At 37.4% G+C, this 13,241-nt stretch overlaps 1 protein-coding gene across 2 annotated transcripts in view; it reads right to left on the bottom strand.

Annotated features, from left to right (window-relative positions):
* The window catches only part of LOC134755181 (prion-like-(Q/N-rich) domain-bearing protein 25), a 42,823-nt gene extending 33,253 nt beyond the window's left edge, over positions 1–9,570 (bottom strand). The window contains exon 1 of one of the 2 annotated variants that reach the window (XM_063691687.1): positions 9,443–9,570. Coding sequence is in view for 1 of the 2 variants with exons in the window: in XM_063691688.1 (XP_063547758.1) it covers positions 9,443–9,464 (22 nt within the window). In the remaining variant the exon portion in view is untranslated. The remainder of the gene's footprint in view (positions 1–9,442) is intronic. The other variant, XM_063691688.1, reaches the window with a different exon arrangement.
* Positions 9,571–13,241: the final 3,671 nt, after the last annotated feature.

Genomic DNA, 13,241 nt, shown 5'->3' with positions numbered 1-13,241 from the left:
ATTAATCTGTGCCCACGTAGGACACTTCTATAGGTATCAAAGGATTGATTCACCCTGCGCCGCATCGCTTCGCGCTTGCGTGTTGTTCGTCTACGTAGTACGCTGCGTTAGTGCTGTATTAGCAGTACAGATGCAGTTCATAATTGTTTTCCATCGTATTTCTCGGAAACGTTCGTATTTGTTATGCTACTTCAGTCAACGTCAGTAGTCAGTACATTTTGTACCGAGACTGACTGAAATAGCAAGACACGTTCGTACGCTTCCGTGAAAATACGATGGAAAATAATTATGCACTACATCTGTACATATATTAGTTACAATATAGGTAAATTTACAAATATATCTAGTATATTTTCTAGAGATGTGATGTGTGCGCGTGCGCCCGTAAGGGACATGCAGAACATACGCAATGCGAGGTAATAAAAAAAATTGAGAATGTGACAAGGACAAACAATAACGCTTTCTCTGCTTCAACTGAAAGTTTCATAAGAGCATCTCGTTCGGTCATCTCCCGGCTCTTCCATTTCATCTCTATACTATTGTATCAAAATTTAAATCAATGAAATAAAATATTACAAGACGCCTTACAAAGTTTCGATTTATAAGTACAAAAAACTTACCGATTCTTGACGATCACAAAATCGCAACACACAATAGTATACAATTCAAATAGATCGCAAAAAACTTTGTACGAGTTTACGCAATACCTAAGGCTTCACCTAACTGCTTACTTTGATAATACAAGGTTACTTAACACCAAATTATAAAATGCGACTGTAACTATTACGTATCCCATACATGACAAACTTAATATTATGTTACCGAACTGCATATATAACTTTGTTCGCTATAATTGTTGATAAAGCTTCTTTCGAAACACTGACGTAGAAATTTGAGAGTTTTTGCTTGGTGTTAAGGTTGATTTTTGAGTGCCCTGTTGACCTGACATCATAATGCAAAGTTAACTATTTTGTCGCTGTTTATTATGTAGTGGATATAGTGATACCTGGATAAATAGAATCTCGAGAGACTGATCATCGTATTATACATAATATGACTGCCAGTGAGATCGAAATCAACTTAATAAGAATCGCGGCGCGCGCATTGTTATAAGGATCCTAACGTGTTATTCGGGATATTCATACAATATTATGGAACTGTTTTTTAGGGTTCCGTACCCAAAGGGTAAAAACGGGACCCTATTACTAAGACTCCGCTGTCCGCGTGTCCGTCTGTCTGTCACCCTGTATCTCATGAGCCGTGATACAGTTGAAATTTTCACAGATGATGTATTTCTGTTGCCGCTATAACAACAAATACTAAATAGTACGGAACCCTCGGTGGGCGAGTCCGACTCGCACTTGGCCGGTTTTTTTATCTGACTTCAGGGCAAAAATCTACAAACAAATATGTACTTTGATTTTATTTCTAATTTTAGGTGTTTGCCGCTGTCTTAGAAAAAATATTGTGTGCAACGATACATAATTAGGTCCTAAAAATCTCGGGCCTGTCTTTACAAAGCTCAAAGCTTCGTTTCGTTTTAACTTCGGCCCTTGAATTTTAAGAACCCTTATTATGTAACTGTTGCACAAAATACTATTTCATCAGCATCACAATTGCTGGTAAAAGAGGTGTTACATGTACTACAACGGCGTGTAAGGTGTAACTGGAAGCTGAATTGGGACATTTTCTATGAAAAGGGACCTTATTGTAGATGGCGCTTACGTCGCACAGCGTCGCGCGGCATTGTATTTATATCGGAGCATCGTTTATAATGGCTTAAGCGCCATCGAAAATAAGGTCCCTTTTTATAGAAAATACCACAATTTATTCCCTCATACATGATTACACGAGCGAAAAAACATACAGTAGAATCCGCATATAATGACATCGAAGGGAAGTGACAAATACGTCATACTAAGCGGACGTCATATAAAGCATAGTAGATTAACTTCTTACTTTTGTTAATGTTTCCAAATTAATCTCAAATTCTTTTGTGAGAGATGAGTTTTATTAACCTTGTACTAATTATTAACTTATCACTGAGAATCTAAAACACGTCACGTACGCACCCAACGTCCTCGCACGGAAAGACGTGGGGACGGCCACGAAAACTAGCGAATGTGATTTCATGAAAATAGGATTTAGGTTATACTAAGCGTCACTAAGAACTTTATATGAGAACATTGAGAATCAAACTTCACAGTAATTACTAGCGGAAGCCGCTCGACCCCAATTACAAAGAAAAACCGCAAATCGATGTACAGGTTAGCCGTTTGGCACACGCATACTAGAGGTCAAAACAAAATTTTTGACCCGCAGTTCCTAAAAAAATTCACGGGGGGGGAGTGGTAAAACATATTTTTTGTATGGAAAAAAAAACATTTTTTTTTAAACCTATCGTGTGTGGTATCATACGAAAGAGCTTTTTGAGGCGATTCTAAAAATATATCACATCATTACATTTCGGCCATTTTTTTTAATTAAAACAAAAAGAATTTTCGAAACATACCAAGTTTGGGCTCCTCCAGATACGATATGGCTGATTTTTCTTTTGTACAATATACCATAAATGATACGATACGTGATATCCTCATATCCAACCCCGAGAAAGCAATTTTGAAAATAATATCATTAACAATTTTTTTTTCATTTTTCAATTTTACAAACTGACACAGTTCTACTTCAATACCTATTTTACGAGACTTATGGAACTGTTCTGCAGATACAGTACATATTAATTATAAAATGATACGTAATATCCATGTATCGAACAGGAAATACCTCTTTAACCCTTTAACTGCGCCTTTTCATCAGTTGGTATAGTTCGTTTTGTTTTCAACACAAAATATCAAGATTGTATCCTTCAGATACGATATATGTACCTTACTGTTTTTTTTTGTACAATATACCATAAATAATACGTAATATCTTGGTATCTAACCCCAAGACAGCAATTTTGAAAATAATTTCATTAAGTTTTTTTTTTCATGTGTATAATTTTTCAATATTACAATATTGCCCCCCCCCGGGAAATTTTTTTAGGAACTGCGGGTCAAAAATTTTGTTTTGAGCTCTAGTATGCGTGTGCCAACCGGCTAACCTGTACATCGATTTGCGGTTTTTTAATAATTCGAACGGCTTACACTATATACGTCATAGTAAGCGGTTGGTCAGTATAAGCGGTCATAATAAACGGATTCTTCTGTATATAAATTTGTATATGTAATTTGTATACATGTGGTTACAAGTTTTTACGTTTGGAACACTTTTTTTTATTCAGTCGTATTTTATTTTTAACTAATTTTACGGTTTCACACGTGTTTTTAGTCACTCGCGCGGCATGTTTCGGAGAACCTAGGTCTTCATTTTCCAGCATTTTTATTTTCGTATGTAAAATCATAGAAGGTACGGAGGTAAATAATAGTAACTTTTTTTAACGATCAAATTACAAAATAACAACACGAGAGGAATAAGCGATGAAGTTTAAAACTAAAACCTGTCAAAATAACGTCAATAATAAAACATGGTGTCCATTTGCGGTTAGCGAAAGTTTGCGGACATTTCGGTTTTTCGTTTAGAAAGGGACATACATACATATCAAGTAACTCAATAAATTAATTGGAACTAATGTATAAAAGGTTAATTGTTAAACAACTTCAAAATATTAAGACAAATATACTATAGTATTTTTCAAACAGGAAGGGTACGCTATTAACGCTATATTTTCCTCGCAATAGAAGAGAAAAGCAGGCATAAATGCCTATTTTCTCCTCGACTTAATGTGCCTCGGATAAAGTAGGTTATTTTATGCCCTACAATCTAATTTAATATTTCCGCATTCATGTGCGATAAAGCGCTTTCTATGCAACGACCCCCAAAAAGTGATACTTCTCTAGCATTAAACCTAAAAACAACTAGGTTTTTCTTTCTGATCTAAGGTTACACTTATACTGGTTTTAACAGTCAAACCTCGGTAAACGAGGACAACAGCATCGCTCGTGACGGAACAAGTTTTTCTCCGATTTTGATCGCACGATTTTAAGGTAAGAAATCCTTGGTGTTCACTCAGCTGGACAAAACGTGAGGCGCCATGTTGTAAAGGTCTTGCCGGTATTTGAAACAGTTTTTGAATCTTTTTAAACGATGATAAAAATGAATAGGGCCTAAGGATTCGCTCTGTTATTAGACATTTTAATGGTGCATTCCCATTTGTTCCAGCCACAGTTTTATATTAGGCGGGGACAGATAGGAATGATTCATATTATGAACCCACAGTATGAACCTATCTATACCCATCTAGGCCCAGCGGAGACAAATGGGAAGGTACGATTTTGAAGTAAAACTTCTTTAGGCGCGACTAGAGGGTAACTCAGACTTTTTTCTGACGGAAGTAACGCTCAGTAGTGCCAACATAGCGATAAACGTCATCGTCAATGAAGTTTTACTTCAATCGCGCGTAAAGATTACACGCACACACTTTTTTTATTATTAAACTAGCTTGTACCCGCGGCTTGCTCTGCATGGGATGATGATGATTAATACGAAGGGGTCCCTTTGATTGACATAATTATTGAAAGTCATAAGTCATAATGTAATGATTGTCATATTATCATTAGTCATAATTCTGAAAACGTTAACTTTTCAGGATTTTCCTCGGGTTAGGCTATACATAGGTTAGGTTAGGTTAGGTTTGTTTTATGGCAATCCTGAAAAGTTACTCGTTTCTGAGAAAAATTAAATTATGGCTAATGATAATATGACAATCATTACATTATGACTTTCAATAATTATGTCAAACAATAGACCCTTGATACAAACTATCCTAGACATGTCTGCGTATAAGTACTTCATACAAAAACAGTGTGACATTTTTGCCCGCTCAAAGTATATATAGTCGGCGAAAAAATTCCATTGCATCATGCGATACTGCCTAAATTACTTACGCTGCGTCATACCCCAGGTAGCATTTATACGTCATTATGACGTCGACGACGTCTTTATGACGTCGCTGACGTCACTGCGTTGGGACGTAAGCGAACAACTCGCGTATGCGAAGATTGCGAAGCAAAGCAGCGCGGCGCGGCGCGGCGGGCCCACGGCGTTCGCGTCCGCAACGAGATCGCCCACGTAGGACACTTCTATAGGTATCAAAGGATTGATTCACCCCGCGCAGCATCGCTTCGCTTCGCGTTCGCGTGTTGTACGCCTACGTAGTACGCTGCGGTACATAAGCAAAGTACTTAGTGTACTTACATGCGGCCCACACCAATTTCGGTGTCTAGGCATAAAATTAGCCGCGCACCGCTCGCGCTTGCGCCACCTAGCGGTCATATCTGTCGTAATAGACGCGTTATGTTAGAGAGTGAACCTTCTGTAAGTACTATTATTTATTCTGTGGTACAGAGTTAAAAAAGGCGCCATTCATTTATTACATAAGACGATTTTTGTCAGTTTTTGACCCCCTCCCTCCCCTATGTAAGAAAAATAAGAAAATCTACAGGAAAAATAATAATACACGTTTGGAACAACATACAACAAACATGATTTTTTTGCTGTTTTTTTCCGTAATGGTACGGAGCCCTTCGTGCGAGTCCGACTCGCACTTGGCCGGTTTTTTATTCCGTAGACTAAAATGACGTTTCATGTGTAAGACATGACATTTCTTAGTACCACATGAAATTTCATTTTAGTCTACGGAATAAAAAAACAGAATATACATATTGGTATCACACTCATAGTTACCTATTGTACTTAGCGTCCATATGAGGTGATACGCTATGATGCAACACACAGGCCATTCAAAATTAAACTGTAACACTAAGCAAACAAAGTACTAAATCGTTTGACACAAACTATTGCCAAATCGTACCGTTGAAAACTTAACTTCATTATAAATGACGGTCGTAAATAAGTGAACAGTTTTGATCTTTATGTCGTTGAAATAAGGTGGTGATGTGTATGTTTTTTTTGTGAAAGAGAACCGTTACATTAGGTGAATTACCTGTACGCTAATTATTTATGCGATATGTTTGCACTGATTTCTGTATGTGTTGCGATATTCACGGATATATCACTCGTATTTTAGGGAAAAGCAAATGGAACGAATGAAAGATTACGTTTCTTATGAAAAAAAACCGGCTAAGTGCGACTCGGGACTCGCGCACGAAGGGTCCCGTACGATTACGCAAAATACGGCAAAAAAATCACGTTTGTTGTTTGGAGCCCCACTTAAATATTTATTTTATTCTGTTTTTCGTATTTGTTATAGCGGCAACAGAAATACATCATCTGTGAAAATTTCAACTGTCTAGCTATCACGGTTCATGAGATACAGCCTGGTGACAGACAGACAGACGGACAGAGCAGTCTTAATTAGTAATAGGGTCCCGTTTTTACGCTATATCCTTTCCCGGGCCTCAAACTATCGCCGCAATCTAGACCTTAAATGGGATTACGATTCACAGTTACGTCAGTGACGGACTAAACAATGAAATGTACCGAGAAAATCAAGGCACGACCCGGGGTCCGAACCGACAACCTCCGGTTCGGAAGCCGTACGCCTCAACCGCTAACCTACCGGTATGATAATACTACTAGCTTTTGCCCGCGACTTCGTCTGCGTGGACTTAGTAACAACAGCTAAAGTAATATTCATATTCATATTCATAAGTATAGCGCCTGGAAAAATTCACATAACAAATTCAATTTGAGCATATTATGCACACAAATTAGCAGGCACTTCATTAATTATCTCAATTCCAACCCGCTTTTTACTTTCTTAAGGGATGATTTTCGGGATAAAAACTAGCCTATATCCTTCTCAGGGACTCAACCTATCTCTATGCCAAATTTCATCTAAATCGATTCAGCGGTTTAAGTGTGAACAGACAGACTTTCGCATTTATCGGTCTATCGCGAATTTATTTTGTTACCTTTATTTACCGACGTTTCGACACAGGTTTAATATGTGTTCAAACCGCGAAAGTTTTAAATGTTATAATATTAGTATGGATTACTTATTCTGTGCTACCGGTATTCTGGGTACCGTAAAACCACCAAACTAAGTCCAAAAGCACCCAACTTTGGCCCAAAATTAAATCGAATATCCTAATCATTCGCACTTCACCTATGATTATCTGAACCATGAAATTTGTATGCTTCGATTTGAAACATACTTGTCATGAGTTGCGTTGAGTATGACAAGATTGACAAGTATAGTCTGTCAATTTGGATATGTCAGTAGCAATGTAAAGCAAACTAAAGTAAGGTAGGAAACGAACAAAAAGCAGCAATGTGCATCGAACAACGATGAAATGTGAACAAAACAGCTCCACAGATAAGATATAAATGACACGCGATTTTCGAACAATTCAAACGTAGTGTTGCTAACCCGCGATTTTTCAAATTTGTCACCATGCCTGTCACGTTCTAACAAATATGTAAGTGCGAAAGTGACCCCTGCATTACAGGTGATAAAAATGCGACCATGATACCGCTGCTGACCGCCATACCACTTAATTTCCACAAGGTTCTATGTAACGGGATTCCAGTATAAATTGGGACCTTTTTGCTGTAACTTGGCTATATCCTGTTACTGTGACGGGAAAGTGTTATGTGTCAGGAAAGTAGTTGTTGCTGGTCGATAATAAAAAATAAAAGTAAATAAACCAACTAAAAAAAAATTCCAGCGTCTTGACTTTGAGCAAAAACAAAAAAGCAAAGATATAAGTAAAAACCGGCCAAGTGCGAGTCGGACTCGCGCACCGAGGGTTCCGTACTTTTTGGTATTTGTTGTTATAGCGGCAACTATCACGGTTCATGAGATACAGCCTGGAGACAGACAGACAGACGGCCAGACGGACAGACGGACAGCCGAGTCTTAGTAATAGGTTTTTTACCCTTTGGGTACGGAACCCTAAAAAACCGGCCAGGTGCGATTCGGAATCGCGCACGAAGGGTTCCGTACATTACACAATTTACTTAAACATTTTAAACAATGTATTTTTTATGTGAAACGTGAGTGCAATGTCTTTAAAAAAACCCGTAAGGGTCGGATCAAAAACTAAGTAAAGAACTATTTTGCGTATTTTTTTCAAAATTTTAGACCCAGTAGTTTCGGAGATAAAAGGGGGGGGGGTGGTCATTTTTTGGCTATTTTCTTGAATAACTTCTAAACTGTTTATCCTAAAATTATAAAAAATATATATTTGAGTTTCTCACAATGAGCTCTTTCATTTGATTTGTAACACAATATAGTTTGAAAAACTTTATTTTTTAATTTTGTCATTTACCCCCCAAAAGTGGCCCCTATGTTTAATATTCATTTGTTTACGTTACATGTCCGTCTTTGGGTCACAAACTTACATATGTATACCAAATTTCAGTCTAGTAATTTCGGAGAAAACAGGCTGTGACAGACTACTACTAACTACTACTAGATTAACTACTAGACTGAAATTTAAATAAGGGTTCCGTTTTTTCCTTTTGAGGTACGGAACCCTAAAAACGGCAGAAAATCACGTTTGTTGTAAGGGAACCTTATATTATCGTCAGGTGACAACCAAAACTCACTAATTACTATCACAAGTTAATAGCCATAGTGAACCATATCAATATCTAAGTAAGGTTGATTTTTGGTTAATATTTATTTTTGTAATTAGGTAGTTTTGGTTGACGATATGCAACATGCCAAAAACTAAATTTTTGCTTACATGACCAAGGATGCCTTCACGTAGAAAACTCACTCATCACATAAATTGAAAAAAAAAATACGTAGTCATATTATTTTATTGATATGTATTTAGATTTTTATCAAAAGCGAATCGCCTAGCGTGGTACGGACATGTAATGCGGAGGGAAGGCATGTGACGAGAAAGGTATTACGAATGAATGTGGAGGGAAGTATCGGGAGAGGAAAACCAAGGAAAAGGTGGATGGACTGTGTGAGAGATGATATGAAACGAATGCGAGTGAGTGATGAGAGAGAGGTATGGAAGAAAAATTGAAGAAAAAGACATGCTCCGCCGACCCCAAATGAATGGGATAAGGGCAAGCGAATGATGATTTAGATTTTTATCAAAAATCACATATAAAATAACCTAATTATTATTTACAAAGTTAAAACTACAAGTAGCATAGTCGCATACAAAAAAACACGCCAGCGCATACAATAGGTAGGTACAGTCGGAAGGCAAAAATATCGATCCAGACAAATAGCTCAAAAATATGTGAACACGACTTTATTGTGTAAGGTGTAAGAGCGTACACATATTTTTGAAACTTTGGGAATGTATATATATTTATGCCCTTGACTGTACTTAGTTGAAACTTAAAAACAGCACAGCGTACGTGATAGAGTTTTCCAACACATTACGTGCTTGTAAGTACGCAATAAAAAAAATCGCACAGCAAATTTCGCTACTGCATAAAAAAAACTTACCATAGTATATAGGAAATCCCATTTAAAAACACTACACTGTTTATTTTCGACTTTCGTATTGCTGGTTTGGTAGCGCGGTAACCATAGAAACGGCAAGATGGCTGACGACGCATGCGCGCGGCGGCTCAAGCCAGACTGACATTGGAGCGTTGGCGCGCTTCGCTCGGAAAAAAAAATTCGACCATTGAGATTCTGTGGTATTTTAATGATATCAAAGTGTTTTTTTAGTTTTAGTTACGAAATGGTGCTCTAAAACTTTTGATTCTAATGGGAAGAACTGTACATTTACATGCCTTTGCTGTTATTTTAAAGTAAATTTTATATTTTTACTTCTTTCAGGTTTAGGGTGCGCTTTTTCTTCCGGACAGTAAATAAAATTAGTACCATACCAAGTTCTGAATTTGAAACAATGAAAAAAAAAACTGTATTAAGCAACAATAAATACAAGAACAAATTGATGAGTGAATGAATTGACAGGTTTCGAACCCGGGACATCCTGCTTAACAAAACTGTAGTCAAGTCAAGAATATTTAAAGCTGATATACGTCTCAAGTTTCCTTTCTACGATAATCCCAAGTATTTATATTTACTCAATGGAACAAGGATAGTAACAATCATTGTCCCTTAAAAATCAAAAGGATTAAAAGGAATCAGGACCACATGAGGAACCGGATCTGATTATATGGGCCAACAGTGGGTGTGTGTTAGGATGACCACGCTTTAGGAAATATCGTCGCAGCTTCAGTACAATATTCTAGCTAAGGAGATTTGAATCTAGTTGTATTTTTAATTGGGTTGAATGTCATTTGTTCGAGAATTTTACGAGATAATAGGGAATATTACGCGAAATTCTGCGCAGGGGACGCCACAATCTGAGGGTCTATCGCAAAACAACAAAATCGAAATTTCGTTATTTAACATCTCTGTCACTCTGGCATATTCAAGCGATAGAGAGGCAGCGAAATTTCAGTTTCGCGTTTCCCGGTAGGTTCTCTGTAAACAAACCGCCTTGGTGCATCAATGTCATATTTTATTATCTCTGAAAACTTGTCAAAAACCTGTAAAAGGCACAGTATGTATAAGTTACTCTATAGGGTTTACTAAACGGGCTAGTGCTGCACTCTGGTGGCAGAACATTGTAGTCATACGCCCTATTGAAATGCTACTTTGTTTGTTTGTAATGAAAGTTGACATTCCATCGAGTGTGCATCCTAATGTACATTGGGCGGCACGAGGATAGTACAAAATCTCCCAACGATGGTCTAAAACTAACTCGAATATGTAGGTTTAGGTATTGAACAATATAGTTCTGAGGAAAATTATTTTCATAAATGGAACAAATCACCTAGAATATACTGAAAATAACAATGTTATTAATACCAAATTAAATAGTGAACTTGTTGAACATAGTTGTAGTACTGAACTAGAGATGGTTTTTAAAATTCAAAATTTAAAATTTTCTAGTGAAATTTAAAGTATACCTTATTAAAGTAGATTTCGTCTGTTTGAAAATTGGACGATACAAAACAAATCCAACTGTTTCAATGAGGGCTATCGTTTTTTTGCTCACCAGTTGGCGCCTCTGTTGATGGTGGTCCAAAAGACTAAAGAACAGCTGTCGCTGTCAGTTCAGTTCAGTTCAGTTCAGTTTTTGGTTCTTATGGCATCTGTCCATTGGGACAATTTTGCCAGCATCAAGGTTGTAGGAGCAGAATTTCAGTACCAGAACTTGATCCAGTCCATGTAGATGCTTGATCGGTTGAAGAATCTAAACTACTATAGGAATAAAAAAAGAAAAAATGGACGACCAGAAAAACCAATAGAAACTACAGAAAGTAATGAGCCAACTGCCAGGATCAGGTTTTTTTTTTAAAGGAACATTACAGGAAAGTTTGGGTAAACAAACAGGTAAAAGCTTTTAAAAGGAGCTAAAGCTTGATATTAAAATCTTTCATAAACTTAGCAAGGACATAAACAAAGGTAGTGTTAACCAAAGTAAGAATATGGTTTATGTTAATAGGACGTTGAATATAGTCAGTAGGAAATCATAAAAACTGGCATGAGTATTTGGACAGTTGAAGATGTGATCAAGGGTGCCTAGTCATTGAAGTGGCAAGTGACATTTGACATTTCGAACTTTGCGAAGACCACCATCCACACTAGCGCCCCTAGCGGCGAATTCATACGCGTTAGCCCTCATTAAAAAAAAATGATTAAAATTTCATCGAACTAAATATAGTCTGCATTAGACGTGCGTCACGTGCGCGCCGCCGCCATAAGGAGTCAGCGCGCCGTAGTTTAAAATTCGCGCCGAGACAGCGACGCGAAAGTGTTTTTTTTGGTTGCTGGATTGCTTTTTACAGCCAAAAGGTCCCGGCTTAGTCTATTTAGGGTGAACAAATTAATTTTTGTGCACGACAACTATAAAAATTGCAAACAAAATATTTCTGTCAAGAAAAGTAATTGAGTCATATTTTCAGTTTACTTAATAATTTTTTTTTGTTTAAGCGTGGTTTTTCATTATACGTCTTAGGGTCAGTTGCACCAAACCATCTGTCATGGTTAAAAGTATCTGGTAAATTTTATTGTATGGGAAGTTTTATAGTTCACTGCTGAGTGACGTTAATCAGTCCGGCAACTGTGATCGGTGCAACTGGCCCTTAATATTGCAAAGTAGAAAACCGGCCAAGTGCGAGTCGGACTCACGTTCCAAGGGTTCCGTACATTACACAATTTAAACAATGTATTTTTTATGTGAAACGTGAGTGAAAATTGCCTTTAAAAACCCGTAGGGGTCGGATCAAAAAGTAAGTAATTAACTCCGACTCACGCTTGACTGCACATTTCTAATAGGTTTTCCTGTGATCTATAGGTAAAGAACTATTTTGTGTATTTTTTTCAAAATTTTTGTTCCAGTAGTTTCGGAGATAAAGCTATATGCAAATATATGCATGTCTTTTGATACAACGTAAACAATAAATAACTTTTTAGTTTAAAGCAAGTCAAGAAACGTACTTTTGATTCGAAAAACCACGTTGCGTCCTCTCACACAATCTAATAACACGCACGCTAATAGCACGTGGCGCCCGTATCGACTGAATGCAAGTGAAGTGGGCGCCACTTACCTAATAGCAGCGGAGTGGTGTTTTGACTATTAGATAAACCTACAAAGCAATAGTTACTTTCGACCCGTAGTTACGTTGGTGCTCTCCCCTACTAAAAGGTTTACTGTACCCTTTGTCTTATCCAAGCAGGGGCATTACCGTGCCCCTAGGCGATAGCACAGAATAAGTAATAGTATTATCAGCGATAGGTACTGCCGATATTTAGTATCAATTCCGTATTCAATAAGAAAGTTTAAGGATTTTTGCGATTTAGGATAAAATACTAACAGCTCAAAGGTTTTTTGCTCTTACCAGTGGAACAGGAATCGACAAACACCTCATCATCATATATTTAAGAGTTATACTCTTGTCGGTGGAGCGATTTCCATAAGTGTCGGTCCTCTGCCTTCTCCTTGGCAGCCTGATACGACACGACGTTGAGTTTTTCCTTTACTTGATCTATGTATGTTCTCCTTGGTCTGCCCCTCCGCCTCCTTGCCTCAACTCTCCCTTCAATTATGTTCTTGATAAATTCGTCGTGTCGTAGCAGGTGTCCAAGCATCTTTCCTCCTCTATTTTCAATGGTTTTCAACAAACTCCTCTTCTCTCCTACCATGCGTAAAACCTCTTCATTTGTTTTCTTCTTCCGACAAACACCTAGAATATATTAAATAATTTCACTGTTTAGACTCATT

The sequence above is a fragment of the Cydia strobilella genome, chromosome Z, assembly GCF_947568885.1.
Source record: "Cydia strobilella chromosome Z, ilCydStro3.1, whole genome shotgun sequence".
Classification (NCBI taxonomy): Eukaryota; Metazoa; Arthropoda; class Insecta; order Lepidoptera; family Tortricidae; genus Cydia; species Cydia strobilella.
This window is presented reverse-complemented; position numbering and strand designations above follow the sequence as displayed.